The sequence below is a fragment of the Vicia villosa genome, unplaced genomic scaffold, assembly GCF_029867415.1.
Source record: "Vicia villosa cultivar HV-30 ecotype Madison, WI unplaced genomic scaffold, Vvil1.0 ctg.000358F_1_1, whole genome shotgun sequence".
NCBI classification, from domain to species: domain Eukaryota; kingdom Viridiplantae; phylum Streptophyta; class Magnoliopsida; order Fabales; family Fabaceae; genus Vicia; species Vicia villosa.
The window spans coordinates 600,245-628,026 of record NW_026705161.1 but is presented as its reverse complement, the minus strand read 5'-3'; the positions used below and the strand labels follow the sequence as shown (position 1 = coordinate 628,026).

At 33.5% G+C, this 27,782-nt stretch overlaps 2 protein-coding genes and 1 pseudogene across 13 annotated transcripts; 2 read left to right on the top strand and 1 right to left on the bottom strand.

The window, feature by feature from the left end:
- Positions 1-482: 482 nt before the first annotated feature.
- On the bottom strand, positions 483-3,615 carry LOC131627301 (pectin acetylesterase 12-like). Its single transcript, XM_058898140.1, has 12 exons — positions 3,299-3,615; positions 2,904-2,986; positions 2,611-2,740; positions 2,454-2,527; positions 2,281-2,367; positions 2,072-2,196; positions 1,924-1,984; positions 1,771-1,824; positions 1,560-1,637; positions 1,342-1,447; positions 1,110-1,255; positions 483-937 (listed from the first exon to the last, which is right to left on the bottom strand). The coding sequence occupies exons 1-12, from the start codon at positions 3,486-3,488 to the stop codon at positions 830-832; spliced, it is 1,242 nt and encodes a 413-aa protein (XP_058754123.1). The 5' UTR covers positions 3,489-3,615; the 3' UTR covers positions 483-829.
- A 7,095-nt stretch (positions 3,616-10,710) lies between these two features.
- Positions 10,711-24,523, top strand: LOC131627310 (uncharacterized; annotated as a pseudogene).
- An 80-nt stretch (positions 24,524-24,603) lies between these two features.
- On the top strand, positions 24,604-27,303 carry LOC131627332 (probable LRR receptor-like serine/threonine-protein kinase At4g29180). Of its 12 annotated transcripts, XR_009291429.1 has the most exons (8): positions 24,604-24,642; positions 24,737-24,854; positions 25,024-25,094; positions 25,395-25,953; positions 26,090-26,167; positions 26,321-26,383; positions 26,500-26,589; positions 26,973-27,303. XR_009291429.1 is itself a non-coding variant. In XM_058898173.1 (7 exons), exons 4-7 carry the CDS (start codon positions 26,113-26,115, stop codon positions 26,981-26,983), a joined length of 264 nt encoding a protein of 87 aa, XP_058754156.1. In that variant the 5' UTR covers positions 24,604-24,642; positions 24,737-24,854; positions 25,024-25,094; positions 25,395-26,112; the 3' UTR covers positions 26,984-27,303. The 12 variants fall into 12 exon arrangements, 1 of the variants encoding a protein (XP_058754156.1); XR_009291428.1 differs by lacking the exon at positions 26,090-26,167; XR_009291431.1 differs by lacking the exon at positions 26,090-26,167 and having other exon boundaries at positions 26,495-26,589.
- The last annotated feature ends 479 nt before the right edge of the window (positions 27,304-27,782 follow it).

Sequence of the window (27,782 nt, the reverse complement as noted above, 5' to 3'; positions counted from 1 at the left end):
AAAGACTTCACCGGAGTGAACGACACATTTCACACAAGATGTTGAAACATGGCTGAATCACTTTCTTGAAGAATGGAAGAGTCCACCAAATTGAACATTGAACGAGAAGCAAATAAGGAAAGGTCGAAGATTGAGCCACCAATAAATTTAGGTAATGACTTAAATTTTGATGCGTTTTAGTTGTAATCTAACAATATAGCACATTTTTTGTGAGTAACACACTGCATAATGTAAAAACTGAATCATATATTTCGAACATTAAAAAATATAGATTACTATTAACAATAATTACATTAAAAATAAATCATTTTTATTATTCTTTTGAGCAAATATCATGGCATGTGTGTTTCTGTAGTAACGATTACACTGGAGTTTTATTTATAAAGGCAATATACTGAAATAATAAGAGCATATATCAAAAAAGAAAATAGTAAGATTGACATGTAGCTGGAGTTAAAAAGTTAAGAGTCAATAACAATAACTTGAAAGAATATGTGGATTTTATCCTCAATAGTTTAAAGTGCCAAGCTAGTTTACAACAAAAGATAAAATGAGGAATCTTTTTATTTGATTCCAACTAAAAGGGAAACATCACATTGAGAAAATCTCAATTCAATCTCAATGTTCACCTTATTACAATGTATATAAATTATGGTAGTCTATAACCCCTCCCAAGCTTTGTAAAAATCAAAAAGGAATAGCCTTAGCATTCCCAACAAATTGATCTATACATAAAAATTTCTTTCCCTAACTACCAATCATGGAAGTAGTCTATTGCATATTTTCAAATTGCAGACGAGTGAGATGAGCGAGACCGACGAAATTCGGCTCATCTGAAAACTAGATGGTGGCATGTGTTATCACAAGGGTAAGGACAGTCTATGTCCTTAACACCGGCTCGGTCAAAATACCAATCTCCGACGGCCAGAGCAATTGCCTACATATTGCCAATGCGTATCGGTTAGAGATAAGACACAAAAAATAATAAGATCTTAAACTATGTTATAGAATCGCCGCTGCTGCATAACACTATCACTATGTTAAATATTATAATCAATAAACAAAGAAAGCAGATACAATTTCAATATAAATACTTATGTGACAGAGACCTTGTTTCCAATGACAGGAGAGTTGTCAGCAAACCATGTGTCTGGTCTCTCAGATTGGCAGTGAGCAAAGCATGAATTTATGAACAATCCATTTTGATTTGATCTTGAGAACCCTCTAACAACATTCAGCATGTGATTTCTGAATCCTGTATTAGATTATAGTTAAATGGTTTAATAAACTCAGAAATTTCTGTGCTTTTTAATGAAAGCATTTTCTCATGCAATTAACCACCTTGAAGAAATTGGATTTGTGGACCGGTACATTTAGCGTGGTTTAATCTGCAATCATGCCAATAGCCGCGGGGATCGTTCGCTGGAGGAGCTAAGCTTGATTGGATCTATCGACAAAAAAAAATGTTAATATGTCGGGTAATGCATTGCAACAGCCATATAGATAATATAACAGATTTATCGGAGTTTAGATAACCGAGTTAGGAATGAGACATTTACCTGCCATGAGTCATAGGCTGTATTAAGAATGAATAGCGGGGTTCTGATACCGGAAATCAAATTCTCAGGAAAGAAGCACTGAAAGAAAGGAAAAATATATCACAGAAAGGTCAACTCAGAACAATAACTAAGAAGTATTTAGTTTTCATCAAATTCATTCAAATGAAACTATAACTTCAAGATTTTTCGAGTAGGATATATCGGTGATTACCGAGGCGGGATCAAGATGATTACTACAAGCGCGTGGAAGATTCCTCTGCGCTCCCTGAAATAAGTGGACAATATTTTTATCATCACCATGGTTTATAATGTTAAATAACAATGCCGAATGGCGATCTCGAGAAGAAAGAAAAAAGTGCAGTACCTGTAGGGTTACAACACCATTGAAAAAATTCTTGAGGGTATGTCCACCAGCTACATCAATACTATAACTCAAAGGGGAAACAAACAACTAAGAATTAATTTTAGAACAAGCATCACGCGTCTATGAAATACTGAAGTTAGGCACTCACGCGTCTAGAAATAAACCGGCATCACTGAGACACTTCACTTTGGTAGACCTCGGTAGGAGACCTCGAAATTCATCGCAGTGTAAAATTGTAGCTAGACCACCGGCTGAGCATCCAGAGAGAAGAGCCTAACCGAAACAAAATTGTAACTAACATGAGAACAAAAATTATTTAAAAGGCAACGTGCACGCGTGAATGTGTATGGGAACAACCTGCTTGGCATATCGCATTCCCTTAGACATCAATTCTTCGACTGCAGCCAACCAAATGCGCTGTCCTCTAAATTGCAGTCGCGCAGCCTATCCCAAACAGATAATACTCACAAATCAGTAACTTATGAAAAACAATACTAAAGTTGGCTATCATTTCGGTTTTGAAGAATTACCCTATCTTCACTATCGCCGGTAAAAGAGGCACCATCACAGTAACGAATTTTCACTCTATTCCAGTTAAAAAAATCTACAATCATAATGAACAACATGAGCCGAACAGCTAAGCAAATCCTTTTTAAGCATAATACAGTTCAGTTGCATGAAAAAAACCTGGATTCTCTTGAGGATTATTGCTCATTATTCCCGTAAAAGGTATCGCCTTCTCCATGAAATTCGATGATCCACGCCGCGTTGTCTTGCGATAGACGCAAGTTCTAACGTTATTACACCATCCACCTCCCTGCCACAGAATTTCACATAAATATCATCAAACAAGAGTTCCCAACAACACTTTAAAACTCTTCTGTACGAGATCTTGTCTCGGTATACAATATGAACATATTGTGGAAACCTATAAGAAACATTGTATTTTAGAACAATATGAAAGATCATGATTGAGATACCTCTAAATTAACAAGCCAGCTGTTTGCTCCCGATCCGTATCCGCGGTCGAAATGATAAGCAGGCAATGTTCCATCCAAACAAACTGCCAAAAACAAATATTCATCATATTCAGCCAAATCAAAAGCTATACAAATTTTCAAACATTGAGAAAATCTCAAACTCTACACAATTTTTCAAGTTAACCAACCAAACAAGGTTGGTATATACCATATAGTATATCCTTGAAAACCAGTTTGTCACATGCACTGTTTTATTCACACATAACTTACAAACTTGAAAAGATACAAAATTTGGGGTAAATTATTTGACTGAATAAAAATTTTCAGAAACAAAATTTCAAAGAAAAAAATATTATAATTTTTTTTTTCAAACAAGGGTTAGAAGTGGATTGTACCAGCTCCTTTAGCAGCAGCAGATTGAATAAGGGTGATTCCCACCATGCGAGGCTGATTGACAAGGTTGGAAAAAGAGTAACCTTCATGAGCTTCTAAGAGAGAGAGTTCAGTTTCATTGATGTGATATGCAACAACCCAGTTGATGAATACAAGTCCTATTACAATGCTAACCCAGAAAAGCTTCACCATTGTTGTTCTATTCTGTGTTTTGTGAAAGAAACAAGACAACAGACAGAACACAAAGGTGCAAACTTTTTGGTTATTTGCAACAAAGGAAGGATATTTATTCTAGTTATTAATTGGGGACTGAGAAAAAAAATAATAAAATATAAAAAATATGAAGGGTAAGAAGAAGAGGGAGATTTAGAATGGAACAAGACAGTGTTTGCTTTTGCCGGGCTTTTTAAGGTTTTTTGTCTTTATTATTAATTTATTTATTACAGTGAGATCAAGAAAAATTAAATAAATATATAAATAAAATATTTTTAAGGTTTATAAGAAGGGAATTCTAAAATTACAGCTTATGTACACTGGTCCCGGTCACAGTCACTCTCATTAACTGGATTGCATAATAGTATATGTTATTTTTAAATTTGTGTGTAATTATTTTTAGATATTTTAAAATCATTATTATAAAGTTTACACAAAAATGAATTCACCTTAAACTCTTTTGATAATCTTAAATAAACTCATACCTTGTAAGTTACAATCTGTAATAAAGTTGTTACCTTATACATATAGAAATCAAATAAGTCGTAACCTTACATTACAATCATATAACTGAATGAATTTAAGGATATTAATTGGTCACCTTAAGAAAATTAATTGCCTTTTATAACAACAGCAACATGTGATTTTAAAATAACCAATTATTTAAATTATTCACATTATATCTAAATTAAATCGATTAATTATTTATATGATTTTAACTAAATTCTTATTTTAGACATGTTATTAATATGATTTTAAAAAAAATCATCTATATTCAAAATAAAGATTAAATTAGTCTACTTTTGAAAATCACAAAAAAATATCTTAAATTAATTTTTTTTAAAAGATAAACTATAAAAGAAAATAAGCTTTTTATAATTGTTTTGAATTTTTTTTTAAAAAGTTTATCTGGAAATGAAACAAAAAATTATTTAAAAAATAAATCAAAACTAATTATAAACCATCTTGGTTATAAAAATTAACCGTCCATTAACATCCTGAATACTTTTTCACCTAATAAATTTAAAACAATAATAATAATTCAAGGTGAATGCATGAGTATGATGACTTAGAGTGGGTACTGCATGTTGTTGGGATCTAAGTTCCCTAAGAGTTTTTTCTTGGATGAAGTAGTCATATTGCAATTTATTTGATTAATATATCCTCATCTATGACAATAGGTTTCAAGACACATGCCAAGGTTTAGCGTGGAAAACTGATATCTAATTTGAAGGTTTTAGAATTTTGGTGTTTGTGCATATTAATCAATGCAAACTAAAAGTTAGAGATGTGTTAATTGGTTATCCTGGATGTGTGATGGGATATAAGTTGTGGAAGATGAAACATGGAGGGTCAAAGTTAATTATAAGCATAAATGTTATTTTTGATTATAAGCATAAATGTTATTTTTGATGACTTCGTATCAGGGCCGGTCCTTTGAATTTTGGTGCCTTGGGCGAATCAAAAGAGTGGTGCCCCTATAATTTTTTTTAACAAGAAATACGTAAAGATAAAAGAAATAGTTGGATAAAAAACACATTTTCATTTGATATTGTCCAAAAAGAATAGAAATATGGATCTTTGAATCAATGTTTATACTACATCAAAACATAAACCACGATAAAGAAACTTATTCTTCTTCTTCTTGATCCAGTCTTTTTTCTTATAAAAAAATTGACCAAGTCTTTAAAATTATTTAAATATTATCCTCTTAGCATTTTTGGTTGCAAAATCGTTAATAATTTGTTCATAATCAAGGTTCTTCAAAAAATTATTTTCAATTGAAATTAACGCATGACTATTTAATCTATCTTGTGATATAGTAGATCTCAAATAAGATTTTAATAATTTTAATTTAGAAAAACTTCTTTCAGCAGATGCAACACTGATAGGAGTAGTCAATAGTCCTCTATAATATATGCATGCATTAGGAAAACAATTAAAAGTCTTTAAAAAACTCAATATTATATAGCTGAATTTTGATTCAACTGTTAACACTTCTCTAATAAGTTTCGGTTCTTCAAACAAAATTATTAATGATCTAAGCCTTTCAATACTTAACAAAAATCCAAAAAAATATTTTCATATGTGCTATACTACTTAAATATTCTATCAAGTGAGTCTATTGTTTGATCTATAATACATAAGAAATCATGATTTCGAAAAGACTCTTCTGCAGACTCAAGATTCAGCTACCAAATAATCATAGCTACTGAAAATTTAAAGTTTCTAATTCCATGAGTTGCTAAAGATTCGACTTTACTCTTAATTTTGAGATCATTATCTTGTTCAGCTAGTTGAAGTAGTTCACTCTTAATTTTGGGATCAATAATATAAAATATTTTCTATATCATTATTTTAATTTTAGTGCCTCAATTAAACTATGTAGTTGCTAAAATTATGGATAAGTTAATTAATGTTATTTTAGAGAAATTAATTGATTTTATTTTTTATATTTTATTTATGAGAAATTACATTCTTTTATTAATTTTAACTTTGTAGTGCCTTTATAATTTTGTTAACCAGTATTTTTTTTTAAAAAAATTTCTAGCAAGTATTTTTATAATAGAAAATTCTCTTTTAATATATATAGGGGTAAGAAAAAAAATTTGGTGCCCCTAAAATTCTGGGGCCCTGGGCTCCCGCCCCACGAGCCCGTGCTCAGGGCCACCCCTGCTTCGTATGAGAATGAAATGCAGAGACTTGAAGGTTAAAAGACTCGAAAACTATGGTGGCAAAAGTTCAATTTGTGGTGAAGTTATTTATTTGAAAGATAATAGATTGGGATAATGTTAAGGTTTTCACATCTAGTCGTAGAGAAGTGTAACCTACAAAGTTATAAGTTTTTGGTTATACCATGTGCTTAAACCTATGATTAGAAGAATATGATGGAAAGTACTCTCTGTACTAGTGTGATTGGAAGTATTATGTATGGTATGGCTTGTAGTAGACCATACTTAGCATATTTTATTAGTATAGTAAGTCGGTTTATGAAAAATTTGCGTTGAGTTTATTTGAATATTTTATAGTAGATGTTAAGGTATTTGAATTTATCATTGAATAATGGCTAGAAGATAACAAAGACAACTGAAGGGAATGATGCTTTGGAGGGATATGGAGATGCAAATTATGCTAGAAATGTGGACATTTATAAAAACTTAGTTAGGTTTTGTATTTACATTGTTTGAGACGACTATTACTTGGAAGGTAGATTATTAATCTATTGTGCCATTATCTATAACTCAATCAAGGTATATTGTCATAGTTGAAGGACTTAATTAGAAGACATTTGGTTAAGAGGTATGATTGGAGAATTAGAAATCACTCAAGCATATATAAGAATACAATTTGTTTGTCAAAGTGCAATTGATTTGGTAAATTATCAAATGTATTATGAGAGGACAAAGCACATCAACATTCATTTGTACTTCGTTAGAGGCATGATTGAATCAAATGAGATTGTGGTTAAAAAAGTTGCTTTAGAAGGCAATATGATGGATGTGTTCACCAAGTAACTACCTAAGTCAAGGTTAGTCAAGGTTCAAACATTGTTTGTATTAGACCAATTTTGTTGAAGAGTAGTTCATGTTTGGAGAGAGAACAAGGTATTTGATCCGTAAATTGACATCATCATCATCATTTGTGGATGTTTGCCTTAAAAACTCATAATTCATCTTTCTGACTACTACCTTGCTCGCGAGGCCCCAGTAAGGTCTGCAAAGTAGTGTGAAATAGGAATTGAAGCAATTTGTTTCATGTGTCACACTTAAAAAAAACTTATGCCATTTTTGCTGAGAATAGGTTTCTAATCTTTGGATTTAATCTAAGGGTTGGAAAGCACTTCATATATCTTGATATTTAGTGATTCATATATTGAGAGGAATATATATTGAGTCTCAAACGAATAGAAATTAAGAGGTATTCGTATGAATTTGTTGAGCTAATTTTTATAACTCATTTATAGTCTCTTGATTAAGTCTGTTGATTGGTAATGGATCGAAGAACTGTTATTTCTTCTATAGTAAATCATTTTAGATCGAGTTGGATAAATAACTTTTATGTGTTGATTCTTTATTTTTTTTGTTATTATAATTTACCTACACTTTTGGTTGATAAATTATTATTACTTGAGACTGATTATTGCGATTGTAATTGTTCTTTCTCTCACACACCATATATATATATATATATATATATATATATATATATATATATATTGACATATTTAAATTTTTTTATCTTCAATTTCACAACAACAATTATTTAACCAATATCTTTATTATTAATATAAAGATCATGTGGATGGAATTTTTTCACGTGTTGTAGAGAGAGACTCCCTCTTCTATCTAGTTTCCTCTCTTGCCCTTTAGGGTTTTGAGTTCGGCGCCTCCAGCTCTTTTGCTGGTTTCCCTATCAAGTTCTTGATCCAACCTCTTCTCTTATTAGAAGCCATCAACCCTGTGGTTTTCAGTGACTAGTTTTTTTAGCTCTGTTGCGATGGAGAAGTGGAAGGAGATACCTCTATCGAAGGAAGAAGAAGAAGGGATCACAGTGGAGGGAGAAGAAATATTTGGAGAGGAAACATTCCAACGAACGTTAGCGGGTAGATTGTGGACTAAAAGTAGCTTTAACTCAAGAGCTTTCACGAGCACAATGATTGGATCCTAGAAGTTACGTAGTCCGGTGGAAACATAAGAACTAAGTAAAAATCTATTCTTGCTTTGCTTCTCAACTAAGAGAGATCCTAAAGTCCCACATTGGTTGGAGATAGAACATTGAAAGAGTTTATGTAGAATAACACTCCTCACCTTACCAACCGGTTTTGTAAGGATGAGTTAAGTCAAACTATAATATGGTATCAAAGCCTATCGATCGGAACATGGACCGTCCACTGTTAATATTCACGCACCAAGCCAAAAAAAAAAGAATGCTAGGAGTGAGGGGTGTATTAGAAAGATCCTAAAGTTTCACATTGGTTGGGGATAGAGCATTGAAAGAGTTTATATAGAATGACACTCCTCACCTTACCAACCGGTTTTGTAAGGATGAGTTAGGTCAAAGGTGAGGAGTGTCACTCTATATAAATTCTTTCAATGCTCTATCCCCAACCAATATGGAACTTTAGGATCTTTCTAATACACCCATTTACTCCTAACATTCTTTTTTTTTTGGCTTGGTGCCTGAATATTAACGGTGGACAATCCATGGTCCGATCAATAAGCTCTCATACCATATTAGAGTTTGACCTAACCCGTCCTTACAAAACCGGTTGGTAAGGTGAGGAGTGTCACTCTTTTTAAACTCTTTCAATGCTCTATCCCTAACCAATGTGCAACTTTAAGATCTTCCTAATACACCCCCTCACTCCCAGCATTCTTTTTTTTGGGCTTGGTGCGTGGATATTAACGGTGGACGGTCCATAGTCTGATCAATAGGCTCTGATACCATATTAGAGTTTGACCTAACTCATCTTTACAAAATCGATTGGTAAGGTGAGGAGTGTCACTCTATATAAACTCTTTCAATGCTCTAATCCCAACCAATGTAAAACTTTAGGATCTTCCTAATAATGTTTGCCTTAAAAACTCATAATTCATCTTTCTGGCTACTACCTCGCTCGCGAGGCTCCAACAAGGGCTGCAAAGCAATGTGAAATGGGAATGGAAGCAATTTGTTTCATGTGCACACTTAAATGTTTTTATGTCATTTTTGCCGAGTAGGGGATTCTAATCTCTGAATTTAATTTAAGGATTGGGAAACACTTCATACATATTAGTATATAGTGATTCATGTATTGAGATGAATATATATTGAGCTTTAAGTAAGTAAAAATTAAGAGGTGTTTGTATGAATTTGTTGAGCTATTTTTTTTTATAATTAATTTGTAATCTCTTGATTAAGTCTATTGATTGGTAATGAATCGAAGAACTATTATTTTTTCTGTAGTACATCATTTTGCATCGAGTTGAATAAATAATTTTTGTGTGTTAATTCTTTAATTTGTTCTCGTTATTATGATATACGTACATTTTTATATGATCGATTATTATTACTTGAAATTGTTCTTTATCTTATGCATTGAATTTTATTTAATCTTCAATTTCAAACAACTATTATTCAAATAATATCTTTACTAATAATATAAAGATCATGTACAAAAATTCAGAGGATTTTTCAAGTGGTAAAATGACATACCTTAAATCTAAGCACCTTATGTTTAGTCTTGCTAGTTTTTCTTATAAAGATAAATATAAAAGCATCTATAGTCCTAATAAATACTTACACAATGGAATCTTATTTATTTTTAGAAGAGTTTTTTTTTTTTTTGAAAGGTTTTGGTAAGAGTTTCTATAAACCTCTATCACTTCAACCCAACAATTCTACAAATTTTTACTAAACATGTGTGATATCATCCATATGTAATTTTTCATATTATAGTTTTAAAAAAAAAGACACAAATCATAGTACTAAACAGTATATCATATTATTCTTCTTATTAAGTGTGTTTTTACCAACATAAAAAGTGCTTTATGTGCACATTCTTATACTAAGTGTGTGATAAAATTCATAATAGTAGTATTTAACAAATACTAATATCATAGGAACCACGTGTAAACATCGTTTATTTATTTAATTTTAAATAAAGTATTCAATCACTCTTATTTTTACTAAATATATTTTACTATTAACTTTGCATTATTGTATTTTAAAATAATTTATTTATGAATTATAATTATTTTATTTATATAATATAAAATTGAAAAATTGAAAAAATTATTTTTATTATATTTCTGTTGATATTTTAATAGTGCAAAAATAAACTAATTTGCATAAATTATACTATATTTTTAAAATAATGACAAATTGATAAAATTATATGATTAGACGTTTGTGGATATTATTATTGTTTTTTCGGAGAGTATATCATCTAGTATTAATCTTATAGATTAGTTTGTTATTGTGCATGGAGGAGATTCCATTAAAAAAAAGCATCTAGCATTTTTTAACATTAAAATTATTGATAATTAAATAACATTAACTAATGTAACCAAAAGGAATAACATTAATTAGATGCTAAATAAATCAACTTTATAAGCTGTAACCAATTCAGAACTTGCCGACAAAATGAAAAGAGAGAAAAGAACTCAACTTAACATCAATTTACAAGTCCCTTTATGTTAATCAATATTTATATTATTTAATGGCCAAAATTAGAATCATAGAAGCAGTTTTTGTGATATTCCCTCTCAACTACAAGTTATCAAGGTAGTTGTTTTCAATGGGCACACCAAGATAAGCCAATAAGTGATTCCAGATCACAAAAACAACAAACTAATTAGTGATATATAAGCATTTGGTGCAACGTCAAAAGCTATAGTGACCACTAACTCACCTCAAGCCCATAAATAGTGATAAACTCATAAGTTGCTTAATTAAGCTGGGGTATACTTTCCGTTCACGCAACAACATCTATATTTTCATTCATGTATTTATTTGTTCTAATCTATTCCTTTTTTTGTTGTGTGTTGTTGTTATCTTGAATAATATAATACCCTTAAACATACATTCACATATTTCATACATTTTTCACGCAACATGTTAGTTAACCAAGTTTTGTGCACATTTATGGGTGTGACTGTGTTGATTATCGATGTGCGTGTAGTTAGTTTAATTTATGTGTCAGAGACTAAGAGAGTGTCTTTATTATTTTACTAGACGTTAAATTTATTTATGTTATTTTTTTAAGTCAACTTAGAAGATAGTATAAACTTTTATTAGAATGGTTAGGCGAGAGTATGGAGATGAAATAGTTTAGAATGAGTTTTAAATAAATCTATTTTTTAAAAGTTAAATTTAAGAAACAATTATTTTAACTTCAGAGTTAAAGTGAGGGAGGAAAAGGTAATGAGTTATATGGAGCAAAATTTTAACTTTTAGTTAAGTTCATGATTCGAATTCTAATATGTTTGATTTGAATTATGTTTTTAAAAAAAATCGATTTTTAAGTAAGTTGATGATTCGAATTACAACATGTTTGATTTGTATCATGTTTTTTAAAAAAATTGATTCAAGACTTTTAACTTGAGATTCAAGTAACACTTACTATTTTGATTTATATCAAATTGCAAATAACTAAAAACATATAAATTACATACAACCAACTTTACACATACAACCAATCAAAATTCTTACACTTGCCATGTCATATTAATTTTTTAAAATTAAAATTGTGTTTTAATTGGATACATGGTTGTGATTGGTTGACAGTGTAAAAATATTTTACACTGTCAGTGCATATCCCTTTTTCTCATCTAACAAATAACTAAAAACATATAAATTACATATAAATTACATATAAATTATATCAAATTGCAAATAACTAAAAACATATAAATCATGTTTTCTAATTGAATAAATTGAGAGGTGTCTTAAGGTACATATCTAACAAATGAAGGATAAAATTACATATAAATTACATACTAATTATACAAATGTAATAAATCAAATTACATATACACATAGATCAAATAATTGACAGAACATCAAAAATAACAATATCGACTGCAATGCAATTTCAGTCTCCCTTTTTTAATGTTTGAAAAATTTGAGATATTGTTGAAATTTGATTTAAGCGGACATTGAAATTTATAATTTGTATTTCGTGATGAAATTAAATTCGAATTTATTTAAACAACACACAATAAATGATGCACACATGGAATTTAATTATTGAGTTCTCAAGCTCTGCGTTTATTGTTGCAACGACTTCCTTGATGCTTCCAACCAAAGCAATCGTTTGGTATTCCCTTGCTCTTGCTTCAGGAGCTTTAACATCAAAACAGACAATTAAGCGATGATCTTTGATCTAAGCAGAAGTCCGAATCATGTTCACACATATGTCTAAGTAAGCCTTCATAGTGGGAGGCAATACATTTGTAGAAGCATGGGGTAGAGCAGATGAACTTGAAGGGACATGATCCTTCTAAGAACATAGCCATTTGGAGTTTTTTTTTTTTGCCGCGAAGTTTACATCGTAAAACATTCCAAGAACATCCGCAAAATGCCAACAATCAGAATCCTGGTAATACATTTTACAACAATGGAATCAAAAACCTTGTGAGCCTTAAGAATGTCTACTAAAACTTGTCAGACATGATGATAACCAAAGAGATACTAGATAAATGAAGAGTACAACATAGGACGCTTCGGAGTGGATCTATAGATGTTCATTTAGTCCAAAATGAACTTCACCCAATTGATTTCTTTTTGGGTAAGAAGAATCTACATAAGGTACAAATAAAGTTTATCAACTCTAGCCCAGCTACTTAGGTTTCTAATATAGAAATTTTACAATAACCCAGTGCAACATCCGCATTGCATGCCTCATGTGAATAACATGAAAATTGGTCGTGTTAAGAGCACCATTTTGAAATGTCTTGGAAATCATCTTTAAAAATTGTGCACGGTTGAAGCCATGGGTACTTGAAACACAAACTTTTAATCCCTTATTTTCTAGCCCAAACACGTTTTTAAAATCCTCAATGCCAAACTTAATCTACCTTTCATAAATTGACAATGAATATCAGTAGATGGAGCTTCCATGTGACAATAAAATGCTTTGACATGATTTGGATTAAACTTCCTATGGGGGTAATGTGACCAAGTTACGACTTTGAGCATTGTCTTTTGAAGGGAGTGTAAAAAATATGACAATTCTTCTTGTGATATAATTTTGATGATCATAAGAAAAGAGAAACTCTTTAATAAGCTATTGAATATTTCTGTTTTAAAAACCCAAAAAATTCACCATGAATTCAATCTTTCTTTGTTAAGAAACTTGAGAGAAACCATGAAAAAATTTATTCATTCACAAACACACTATTTCCATGATTCAACCTTGTGAAAAACTTCCTAGAATGCTAAGAGTGTGAGAAGTTTGTAGTTGTGTTGTGTGAGATTCTTTAAATACTATTCATCATCTTCAACCTTATACCAAGAAACCATTGTTGTGGTGTTAAATTCAACAGATTGAGTGTGAGAGTTAGATTAAAGTATATTAGGGAATATAGTATTTTTTTTATGAATTTTTGTTGTTCGTATTAAAATAAGAGATATTTTTTGTTCACTTATTGATTGGTGCTTATCAAGAAAGAGAATAGTTTTCTTCATACTCCAAGGAAGACTTTGGTGGATCCGAATAAAGGTTGTTGTAGAACAAAGTTGGGAGTTGTCTTCATTCGTTGATACAAAAATCGCTCATACAAGTCTTTTTCAGATCAGAGTAAACGGTGTTGCAGAATTAAAGCTTTGAACAAGTTATCGAGGTTATCAATTTTTTTGGATCAAGATCATTGAAGATCATGAGTGTTAGTAGTTGAGTAATCTGCATCAACAGAGGTGGTGGGTGGAGGAAAAAGAGAGAATGAAAAAATAAGAGAAAATATGAAACATAAAGAAGGAGAGGGTGAATGGTTCTGGAGACGAAAAAATGGTTTATATAATAAATTTAGTGACGTGATTTTCACGTCGCAACTTTGCCACGTGAAAATCACGTCACAACCCCCAACAGTAATAATAGTTAATTACTCAACCTGCACAAAGTTCAGAACACATCACTTCAATGTCAACTATTTTACCTATAAAAAATTTGTGACGTGATAAACATGTCACAACGTAATTTTTGAAATTTTCAAACTTCCCTCCTTCACAAAGCTCCAACGTTTTAATTTTTTATTTTATAAAATATGTTGCGACGTGATTTTCACGCCACAATTTTTTTTTAATAAAAAAAACTGATACACCATGTACTAATGTTACTCTGATTATTTTATCATCTAAAATTTTTAGTGACGTGATAATCACGTCACAAATGTCTTTTTTTTCACATGATTATCACGTCACAAATGCCACGTCGCAGGGGAGCATTATTCTTGTAGTGTTCAGAATGCTGATCTTCAAGAAAAATTTAACTACCATGAAGTTCTACAAAGAATCTCATTATGTCATGTGGTTTATAAAAAGCCTCAACGAGCAAAAAAACTTCTTTCAAATCAACAAGGTGTGTTCACTCATTATTCAGCAAGAACGTCAATTTTCTACTCCTCTGGAAGAAGAGAAGATTTTATCAAATTTCAACAATTCAACCCAACGACCTTATTCACCAGATTAATCCAACAAAGGCATCATTTTTAGTCGAGGAAGAGGAGCCAAAGCTTGCAGTTATTGTCATAAACATGGCCTTATGAAAGAAGTCTGCTTTAAAAAGCTTGGATTACCCCCTTATCTCAAGAGAGCCAACATCAACCAATCTACTACTTGCGCTGACACACCAGAATATGTCATTCATGACAACTTCAATGATCCTTGCCCTAAAGAAGGAAACAACTTTTTATACTCTTGATCAACATAAATTTATTTTGGCTCTACTTCCACAACTTCTTCCAAGCTCTCCCAAAATTCACCATTTTCACACATCTTTAAACAACTCTTCAAGTATTCTTCTTAAACTTTTTCTTTAAATCAGAGTAATACCTCTGTTTTGAACACAGAGGTCAAAAGATCATGTGTGTCATTGTCGATCATTTTTTAGCAATCTTAAGACTATCCGTACTATAACAATTAGGTTATCCAATGGTGCAAAGTTAACACATCTAGGTCTAGCATTATTCATTTCACCTAAGAATTCTATCTCACAAAATTCTTATACATTCTTGAATTTTACACTGACCTCATCTATGTATCTATACTCACTAGACCCCTTAATTGAGAAGTCGTTTTTTATTCTAATAAATTCTTTGTATGGGGGAATTGTGTTTTGAAGATGACTGATGCAATTAATCTTCATCAAGGGCTATAGTCTCTCACAAATCCCCACCACCTTGTTACTTCCCTTACTTATCCCCTAAAAGTTTTTAGGCCCCCCAATATCAATGATTGTCACCCATGGCATTATCATTTAGGTCATCTTTCTCATGAAATTGTTATGCATATCAATTAAAATATTTCTTTAGCTGGATTTTTGAAACACACCATGTCTTTTGATTTTTGTATTTCTACTAAGCACAAACGTTTACCTATTGCTAATAGCATTAATTACTCTACAAACTATTTTACTTTAATCTATATGGATGTTTAGGGATGTTTTCCCACCCGTCCATGTTAGGACATATGTATTTTTTTACTGTGGTGGATGATCACAACTGTTTTTGATAGATTTACTTAATGAAATTAAAATGTGAAACTTCTAATCTTGTAAAATCTTTTGTCATTCTAATTCAAACTCAATTTCATAAAATTGTTAAACAAATATTAACTGACAGAGGTCTTGAATTCCATATTAGAGGTTTCGATATGAAATGTGAGATTATTCATCATACTTCTTACGTAAACACGCCTCAACAAAATGGTGTTGTTGAGCGTAAACATCAACATCTTCTTCAGAGGCAGAATAATGAGCTCTTACTAATACCTCATATGAAGAACACTAACTTTTATACCTCCTCCAAGATATGGGTTTTCATCATTCCCAACGCGTCACAATTTCTTATGACAGCTATTCAATTATTCACACTACCATCACTCTTGTCTTCCAGGAGCGCGGAAAACATATTCAATTAGATTGTCACATCGTTTGGAAAAAAGTTCAAGCAAAAGTAATTGAAAATTTCTTTGCCAACCTCCCTACCTTCTAGTCCACCTCTGGTGAAAACCCCATACTACCCCTGACTTCGGAAATGCACTTCCGAAATGCAAGAAAAAGGTGTTTTCAGAGATGCATCTTCGAAAGCGCCTTTTTTTTTGAAAAAATTGTCTTATTTCGGAAGTTCATTTCCGAAAACACCATTTCGGAAGTTCACTTCCGAAATACTGCGATTTCTGCAGATTTATCAAAACACTCCCCCTCCCCCATTCATTTACCCTAACTCAAATCAAAAACAAGCAAAGGCGAAAATTTGTGCAAACAGAATTCCAAGGCTGCATCAAGGCTCCAATCACATTGCTAAACAACATTTAAAAGCCCTCAAATCACTCAATTTGTAAGTTTTGAATTTGTTAGATTCATTATTCAAATGCATGTTATTTAGGGTTTCAATTGCATAAATGATATATGGACTGGTTGTTAGTAGTATTTAGGTTGTTTAGAAGCTTTTTGAATTGGTTTTATGTTTGATTTTGGGGTCTGCCATGGAAGTTGCAGAAAACTCCATCACAGGGGTGTTTCGGAAGTTCATTTCCAAAAACACCTCCATCCCAGTTTTCGGAAATGAACTTCCGAATTGTATCAGAAGTTCAAATTTTTTAGTTTTTTATTTTGTCTCGCATATTAATCGATTTCAATTGTTTACAGGAACATGTCAGGCAACCAACCAGCACGCATCAGACAGGGTAGGGAGACCCAGACTGCGTCGGCTAGACGCGAGCGGGCAGCGGCGCAGCTGGCGTCGACATAGGGACGGGGGCGGGGGCGGGGACGCCGTGTGCAAGTATCCGAGGACGTGGGAGAGGGTACATCTGGTTCAGGATCTAGGAGTCGGCTGGCTCGGGCATCTTCTTCCCGCCAGCGAGAGGAGGAGGAGGAGGAGGAGGTGGCGGCAGTGACTTACCACGAGCCGGAGGGGGTACCGGAGGTTGACCCTCCAGCCGGGGAGGATGATGAGCAGGAGGACGGCTATCCGGGAGGGCCCTTTGACACCTCCGTGCTGATTAGCTACCACGATCACGTCGCTCGGCGTATCTGGGAGGGAGAGGTATTTTTTATAATTTAACCGTTTAATTGTCACCATTTTTTATAATTTAACCGTTTATTTGTCGCTTATTTAATATATGTTGCTTATTTGTTTTTTTTGTAACAGGAGCGAGAGCCGTTGAAAATGGTGAACCACGCCCGGAAGATTTTCAGTTTGTTTAAACCAGCAACTGAGTGGTTTAACGACCATGTGCGAGGTTCAGGGCTATGCGGGCTCTGCATGACGGGGTACACCACCATCAGCACCGGCATGCAGGGGGCATTTGTGGAGCGCTGGCACAAGGAGACGTCCTCTTTCCACTTGCCGGTTGGGGAGATGACAATCACCTTGCATGACGTGCAGTGTCTTCTCCACCTGCCGATTAGGGGGCCGCTGTTGACCCACTCCAAGATCCAGAGGGTCGAGGCCATTGAGTGGATGACGCTCTATTTGGGCATGGAGCACGAGGTTGCTCACTTTGAGTGCGCCACGACATCTGGGCCTCATGTCCGGTTCACCACACTGAGCACTTATTTTGAGCACCACCTGGACGCGGCTGTCGAGGCTGAGGGTGAGGGAGACGAGCTATTCACACAGTATCACCGCGGCTGCGCTCTCCGGTGCTGGTACATGCATGTGGTAGGCGCTGCATGCTTTGTGGACAAGAGTTCCAGGTACGTCGATGTGACCTACCTCCGCTACTTCATGGACCTGGATACCGTTCACCAGTGGAACTGGGGGGCAGCTACTCTGGCATATCTCTACCAGAAGCTGAATGAGGCCTCCAACTAGAGGACGAGGCAGTTGGTCGGATCCTGCACACTGCTTACGGTACGTTTTATTTTAACACATTATCGTATTTATTTATTTATTTATGTTTCGTATTTATTTTTAATACATTATCGTGTTTCTGTTTCAGAGCTGGATCATCTCCTACTTCTCCCGCATCCACGGCTTTCACATCGATCCTGCGTACGTGGACGCCATGCCCAAGCCGCCAGATACGCTCTCCAGAGGGGGAACGATGCGGTGGGACCATACCGTTTGTACCTGGACCGCACGATGCACGACGACGTCACCTGGAGGCCGTTCGTCGACTACGCTCAGATTGTCCCCTTTGACGGCATTGCTCTATATTCAGGCTGGTTGGCATGCGGGACCGGCATCATGGTCCGGTATCTCCCTGAGCGGTGCATGCGTCAGTTCGGATTCGTGCAGCGGATACCCAGGTCACCCTTTGAGGCTGCTCCCGACACAGTGACTCGAGTGCAGCTCACTGCCATATGGGAGGACTGGCAGCATCATGTGGTACCGCAGGAGTACCGTCTCACTCGAGTCACACAGGACTGGCACAGTGAGGAGGGGTACGTCACATGGTTCTACCGGGTGTCCCATCCTCTGCTGAGACCCGACGTTCCCGGCGCTCCTAGGCCAGCACATGAGGAGATCCTAGAGAACCAGCAGGCCGAGGATGACCACGCCATTGATCTCATGCCGATCTGCCAGCGGATAGAGATGCTTGGGCGGGACGCGTTGGATCGAGGTATCGTTGATCAGGGCGGTCCAGAGGAAGTCGCCGTGATGGAGATGATCGTCACTGATGCGGGCCGTGCGGCGGGGTACAGGCGGCAGAGGAGGGCCCAGGGTGAGAGGGTTAGGCATACCCAGTAGTGGTCGGGTTTATTTATTTTTTGATTTCGGATTGTATCTTTCGCACAGTATTATTATTATTATTTTCGGATTGTATATATTATTTGGATTTGATTTATCATATTAGTATTTTCAGTTTATCTGTTGCTTATTTTATTTGGCGTTTGCGTTTAATTAAAATGCGAGACTATTACGAAAAAGCATAAAAAAAAAACACAGTTTCTGCATAATTCGGAAGTTCATTTCCGAAGACACCCTCCATGAGGTGTTTTCGGAAGTTCATCTCCGAAGACACCCCCCATGAGGTGTTTTCGGAGATGCACTTCCGAATTGTGGAAAATTTTTTTAAAAAAAAAGCGCTTCGGAAGTTCATTTCCGAAGCAGGGGTATTTTGGGATTTTCGCTGGGGATGACCCCATAGGGAGGTGGCTAAAGAAATTTTCAAGTAATTTATTTGATGCAATTTCACTCTCCAAACCAAGTGGTTGACATTTTCACAGACTCTCCACCTTTGATTCTCGCTAACTTTATTATGCACGATATACATTCTATTATAGTTCAAAACACACTATATCTAGTCTTGTAGTATTTGTATTTGTTTTTTTAGGCTTTTATTAGTTAGTTGTTTCAATTTATAACTACCATTATTTTAGTGGAAGTTAGTTATTAACTTAACTTGTATAAATAGTCAATCTCATCTTTTTCCTTTTTTTATTTATTTTTATTTTTCTGTTTTTTAATATATTTTACATTGTCCAGTGTTAGTTAAGTTTGTTACACCTAACTTTCTATTTTGTTGTAATATATCATCTATAATTGACCTACATTTTTGTGTATATTGATCATCATTACTATAAAATAAATAAGTTCAATATTAGTTTCATTCATGATGCTCGCACCGTATTAGTATCAGATAATTTCACATCAACACGTGATCAATCTTTTGTTTCATACCAAAATATTTATCATGCAAGTATCTTTTGATATTTTCATTAAACTCTTTATCTTATAATGTGTATCTAAAGAGATCTTTATAAAAAAGGAAAACTAATAAAATTGTATAATTTTATTATTAATAATTTACTGAAATTAGAGAGAAATTTAACATTTGTGACATTTTTCAAGGTGAGCTAAACTAACTAACTACAATTGACTTCAAATACTCACGAGAAAGGTTTTAGCACTACAACCTTGACACCAAAAATACGTAAGAGATGACGTGCGATATAAGCTCACTTTCAAAAATAGACACACAAAGGTTAAAGGTGAACCCCTAAACCGAAATAAAACACATAGAGTTTTATTATTAATAAAAAAGAAAAAGATAGCATGAGATGAGTGGGTTCATTTCATTTCATATTCAAGATCTAGAAGCACATGTGCAACACACACCTAACTATCCCTCATCAAATCATCACACCTATTTCCCACTTTAATTTCTTATCTATCTGTTATCACTTTCCAGTTTCCATGATATTATTCATTCTCCAAAAGATTGAAACATCTCCATCAACTTTATACTATAATAATAACATTTCAACTATCACTAACTAGATACAACTTTCAAAATTTAATATTAAAGCTAATGTAATTGAAAAATGTGACAAAAAATCAGAATCCATGTGTGTTAATAAGCTATACGATTTGGAGATGATAATTGATAAGGAGAAACCATTCAGATCTTGAAATCTAAATCGTACATATTTTATTCAATTCATTTGTCTTTTTTTATCACTTTTATCATATCTTTTTATTTGTCTAACAATCTTGCATGTTTCTACACATGATATGTTTCTTCACTTAATTCATATTGTATGAATAAGGGAAGAAGAATGGGTGATATTATGCAGCCATGCAGGGCAAGATTCCTTTTCTTTTAGTATTTTTGGCCAATGTTTAGGTACTTTGTAAAGTTTCTCACAAAAGAAACTCTAGAAATCACGAATGCAACTTCAACATAACACAATGAAACACTTAACAAGATAAAATGTTTTAAATCACGAATTCAACTTCTCTTACGTAATTTTTATTTGGTTTGTAATATCGTTTTGACGACTTCGGACCGTTCTTGTGTATCAAGATTGGAGAACTCTTAGTTCTCCCTTTTAATGAATTCTTGCTTACACAAAAAAGAGAAAAACTTAACAAAATAACATTTTGTATTTTTGAGGATTTAGATTATTTTAATTAAAAGGAATTTGCCTCACCAATTAACAAGGTGAACATAGTACATTTGATAATTCTATTGGTGCAGAGCGCATAAGAATCATAAATAATTGACTGAATGTGAACGTATCAAAAATGTGTCCTTTTATGATTGGTGATTATCGGTTTATATAGAGTCTTCATAAACAATTGTTTATGACTAATTTATTACTCATTATGGTATGTGTTTATTTGTCTAATTGAAAATAATAAAGGACGATAAGTCATGTGTTTCTTTATTTGAGAGCGGTCATTTATGACTGTTAATATGTTTTTAAAATTATGTCTATATATTGGTATGGACAAACTATTAATGGAATGTGTGGACCTTGGGCCGACCTAATCGCTTTGATCCATTTATGTTGATCCAAACCGATCACTAGTGTAAAATGAACAATATAATTTTAAAATTTACTCCCAATATACTAAAAACGGGTGTAAATAAGAAACACGGTGGCACTTTTGTAAATAAAGTGTCAGTTTATGATTGATCATGTGAAAATATACACCCTATTTTTTTAAAAACGGGTGTAAATTAAAAATATTATTATATTCAAATCATTATTACACCTGTTAAATTAAAAATCGGGCGTAAATTTAAATAGACTTAAAAAAATATTTATTTTTATAACTCAAAATATTATTCTTAATAACTAGTTAAGTGAATATTATGATAAATCACAAAATTTTGTATTCTCTTCCATCAAATAATCTTTCTCTCCCAAAACCCAGAAATAATTTAGGTATAACATTAGGATATAAATTCTCTAACACGAGATTATTCTCTTTGTTTCGTTATCTTCTACGTCTTTTTTTTACGTAACCTAGCTCCGAACAAAATCACCTCTGTCTCATTCTCTATCATCTCTTCTCCAAACCCTAATCACCGACGCCACAACAAATTCATCACGCACTAAACTGAATGAAGTAGAAAGGAACCGAGTCGATTAAAGAGCTTCATACCACAACAATTTCAGAGAGATCTTCGCACGGTTGGTAATATTTTTCATTGAATCGCTTATTGATTGTGCCATCGTTTGATTACTGTTTCCGCTGTATCCCGATGGTAACCCGATTAGTTTTCCCCTTCCTTTTATGCGCGTTTCAGTTCGATTTTTCTCAGTTTTCATGCTTGAAATATTGGTGTTTGCTCTACTTGCTTGAATCAATCCTTTAGCTCACGTTGTAATACTTGAATCGACCATTGTTTAGCAATTTGTTTGTGGTGTTTACTTATTGAATTCCTTTGCGATATGTGAGTAGTGTTGTTGTTGCTACACAGAGAGATTCTGAGTGGATAGGTTAGGTTTGCTTGATGAGGCTTAGATTTTCTTGTTCATATTTGTTTGAGAGGTTCGAGGGAAGATGGAGGGTACCGTTTGAGAAGGAGATGGTTTGGCTGAACCGAAATCCAGAGAGATGGTGAGATGATTAAGGCTCTTTTGTTGTTTGAAATTGAACGATAGAAAGAAACAGAGTGGAGAGAGAGGAGTTTAGCCTTTTGATTTGCTTTAATTGAGTTTTTATTGGAATTAATTTCAGGCACCACATTGTTTGGCCCTTACAAAATCAGCATTAGATCGCTTAAGATATTCCATGTGATGTGACGTTTTTATTTATGACTAACTGTTAGATTCCACTTGATATTTACTTGGATATCACTAATTCACTACCACCATCTACCATATTACTTCTTTCTTTTCCCCTAGTAATTATTGTTAATTTTGCTCCCATTTATGACGCAATTTTTCGGAAAATATTTTGTTTAACAAGTTGCTATTCTTGGAGCATTGATGTTTTTATCACAATACTAATATGGACAGGTTGCTGGGCCATCTGGGCAGATGACTTGGATTAGAGATGGTCCTAAATCTTTAGATGCCACCAATATCGTTCAAGCTATAGATAATAGGTTACCTACTTTTCCCCAATTCACCTTTACATTACACCTTCTAGCTACTAGAATTCAATACTGATAAGCTTTGTTTGTTAAATTTATGCAGTTTGCTGAAGATGCAATTGGATTATATTGATCTTTATCAAATTCATTGGCCTGATCGGTTTCTATCTTATTCCTAACCTTAGTTTTTTTTATATTTTATGTTGAACAAATTTCTTATCTTTTTTCCGTGTGTGTCTTACTAATCGTGTAGCTATGTTCCAATGTTTGGAGAAACTGAATACGATCCAGATCGACAATACTCTTCAATTAGTATAGATGAACAACTTGAAGCTCTTAGCAAAGCGGTGAAAGCTGGGAAGGTAAGTAGCATTCCAAATAGTTTACACTCTGGATGAATAAATGTTATGATTCCTGAAACAAGAGTATGAAAATTTCTTTTGCAGATCAGATACATTGGACTTAGTAATGAAACACCATATGGATTGATGAAGTTTATTTAGGTTGCACAAAAATTTAATTCCTATCCAAAGATAGTTTCTTTGCACGTATTATCAGTCACTACCATTAAACTCCTTCAATTCATTTTATGAAAATTTGCTTCAGACACCAATTTTCTTCTGTTTAGTGACAAAATTCGTATAGCCTGCTATGTAGAACTTTTGATTCTGCAATGGCTGAGTGCTGCCATCACGAGAGGTAAACATCATCTTCGGTTCTAACTTCTAATGCTGTAATGCATTATGAAAGCTTCATTTTCGATAATTGATTGATCGGTTTCTGTTTTCAGTATTGGCTTGTTGGCCTATAGTCCTCTGGCAATGGGTATTCTTTCAGGCAAATATTTGTCCCCTAGTAATGGTCCACCAGATGCTCGGTTAAATCTCTTTAAAGGTCTGTTCACATTTTCTAACATATATTAGTTTATGATTTTAAATTTTTAATGTAAGATATGTACCTAGCACATATGAATTTATGGAAATGATACTATACTATTATTATTACTGGCATTCACAGGAAAGTATTCAGAAGGAGAATCCAGATAGAGCTTATCCAATAAAGCTATACATGCAGCTACTCGGGTAAACACTGTTGCAATACTAATTTTTTTTATTAACTTTTCAAATCACTTCTTTTTTGCATGATTTGATTATTATCATACTCAAATTGCTTCATTACTTGATTTAAAGCATCTGATTCTTATCACAAAAAAAAAAACACCTGATTCTTATCACCAAAAAAAAAAGCATCTGATGCTCAATTATTTCCCAAAGATGCTACTATTGGAGATGACAGAGAAAAGACACAAGTTGCCAAGGTTTCTCCAAAGCATGTCTGCAAATATTGGATGAATGGCGATTGTGTTCATGGTGAACATTGCCGGACTCATCTCGTGGTTACGTGGAAATCAGTACCACAACAGCGATTTTATTCGTTGTGCTTGCTTCTTGTTTCTTGGTTATGCTGTACAAACTAATGCCGTTCTGGTTTGTTGAAGTTCTGGTGGTTCTACTTTGCATTGGTGGGATAGAGGCCAGTTATTCTCATCTCGGCTTTGTTCGTGTCGACTATAGTTCATCCCTTACTCTAATCTTTGTATTTTCGTATGCTTTCAAGGACTGCAAACTTGTTTGGTGACTCTATTATCATGGTAAGTCTTTTATCGTTGAAGTTTATCGTTGTAGAGTACATGTTTTTTCGTATTATATTGTATCCATGTTGAATTAACAGAAAAATTATTATAGTTTCAGATGGTTTCAACATCCAGCACAAGCATATGTGAAAATACCGTTCTTTGGATGCACTGCCCTGCTGGATGCGATGCTGTCATTCTTAAACAAACTCTAACCGTGAACAAAAAAGGTCAATATTCTTTCTGTCACTTAGAAGAACATGTTTGTGCTAAGGATTTTGATATGGATTTAGAAACTTCATGGCCTTTGGATTACATGTCCTTTATCTCAAACCCTGTGTCACCTTTCCTGTTTTCCACAATCTCTGATCAACCTTCATCTCCTCTATGGGTTTTTAGTGATGGAGAAGATGACAAACATGCCAAACTTGCAGCTTCAGCTTTCTCTGATTGCCACAAGATCTTCTCTTGTATGTTTTATTTTGTTTGGTTTGGTTACTTTCTGATTGGTTTTCTGTTGATTTCAATTTTGAATTTTTTATCATCTTTTGGACTTGCTTAATCCCAAGTTGACTATAAGTTAAACTGATGCAACAATTTTTTCTTTGTTTGATTTGAAAATGTAATATGAACTAGAATTTATGATTATTTTCCAGTATTAGGTGTTTTCATTTGCATAATATTACTTGTGAATTTGGGTGCTGTTAAACATGTGTTTTTTGAAGTTTATAGGAGCTGCATTTCTTCTAATTAAAGCTACTATTATTCAGGTGATTTGATTTCAGTAACCGAGAAGCCGAATGAGAACGATGGCAACAAAATGTTTTTGCCGCCGCTGATGCCACCAATAGAAAATTTGGATGGATATTGTGCAATCAAGGAAAAGATGACACAGGCGCTTCGCTATTTCAAAGAATGGACTGAACTGAATATTCTGGCTCAGGTTTGGGAACCGGTGAGGAATGGTATGAACTTACAACTTCAAGTCAACCCTTTGTGCTTGATCCGCATAGTAATGGACTCAACCAGTATAGAACGACTTCCTTGATGTATAAGTTTTCGGTGGATGGAGAGAACGATGGAACTCAAGGACTTCCTGGTCGAGTTTTCCAGCAAAAATTACCAGAATGGTCTCCTAATGTTCTGTATTATTCTAGCAAAGAGTATCCACGCCGAGATCATGCTCAACATTATAACATTCGTGGAACGTTGGCTTTGCCTGTATTTGAACCTTCGTTGCAGTCGTGTATCGGTGTGATAGAGTTGATTATGACTTCACTGAAGATTAACTATGCTCCTGAGGTTCAAATAATCTGCAAAGCCCTTGAGGTAGTATGATTAATTAACTTGCAAATTTCATCAAGCCTTTGTGTGTGTATAAATATAGTTAACAAGTTTTATCCTTTTGTGATTGACGCCAAACTATTTGCTATAGTTCATCATAAATACTTGACTGGTCTTATAGGGTATTGTGATGATGGCACCAACATGGCTCTAATCTATGAGTATATGGCTAATGGAGATTTAGCCAACCACTTGTCTGGTATTGTTTATATGATCATGTCAGCCCAAAAACTGAGTCAAAGATTTTATCTACTTGTTTCAATTGGAAAACAATATTTCTTTGTCACTCCAAACCAAATGCAACAATTATATGTCATTTTCTTTCTTGGTTAAGCTTGTTTCATGAATGCAGATAAAAATAAAAATATACTGAGTTGGAATCAACGACTTCAAATTGCAGTTGAAGCAGCAGAAGGTGAGTATGAATCCTTTTGGCCATTAGATTCATGATTTTCATCAATCAACATATATCTCACAAAGAGTTACGTTTTATGCAACAAATCATAACTTGATTTGCACATTCAAGTGTAGGATTGGAGTATCTGCATCACGGCTGCAACCCACCAATTGTTCACAGAGATGTTAAATCTAAAAACATCTTACTAAATGAAAAACTCCAAGGTAAATTAGCTGATTTCGGATTGTCAAAGATCTTTCCTAATGAAGGTGACACTCATGTCTTCACCTTAATTGCTAGTGGCTTATTTATACAAATAACAATATTACTAGTGCATAAAACTTTTATGATTGTTGCAAACTTAATTAATATTGACAATTTTTTATAAATTGACTTTAATAACCTTTTGTAAATAATGTATGTAATTTTTATAAATTCTTGCTATCCGGTTCATCAGACTGCACTATCAAGGTTTGGTATAAAACCGTCGAGGATACTTTGGAAGTTGCATATTCACACAATGTAGAAAACATTTTTTTAACATTTTTTAAGAAATTAGAGGTTTGTTGTGTGGTTCTGAATTGCTATATAATGAATAATTTTGTAGACTTTGCTTGAGAAGATGAAGTCGGTGTACACGAATGTAGAAGGTCTTCCTCCGGATCGAATTGTGGAAAGCAATTGCTTCTCCAGGGCGTGGTATTTTGGCCATGGATGAATCCAATGCTAGATGTGGAAAGCGGTTGGATTCAATTGGACTAGAGAACACCGAAGCTAACCGTCAAGTATGGCGTAAAATTATATATGAAGAAAGTGTTATGACTTGGTTAAAATATAATTTTTATGTGTATGATTTTATAGTACTTGAAATATTATGAATGCACATGATTTTGTATACTTTTTGGTTAATATTAAAAATATTTGACTTAGTTAAAATATGATTTTTATGTGTATGATTTTATAGTATTTGCAATACTATGACTGAAAATGAAATATAACTAAATGGTGTATATGAAATATGGTGTAAATAGATTTAAATATAATATAATTGTTCATTCATAAATGATGTATTTACACCCGATTTTTATTAAAATATGGTGTAATTAAGAAGGTATCTACACCCGATTTTAATTAAAATAGGGTGTAATTAAAACGTAATTACGCCCAATTATACCTGATTTTTATTAAAATAGGGTGTAATTAAAACGTAGTTACGTCCAATTACACCCAATTTTTATTAAAACAGGGTGTAATTAAAACGTAGTTACGCCCAATTACACCCGATTTTTATTAAAACAGGGTGTAATTAAAACGTAGTTACGCTCAATTACACCCGATTTTTATTAAAACAGGGTGTAATTAAAAACGTAATTACGCCCAATTACACCCGATTTTTATTAAAACAGGGTGTAATTAA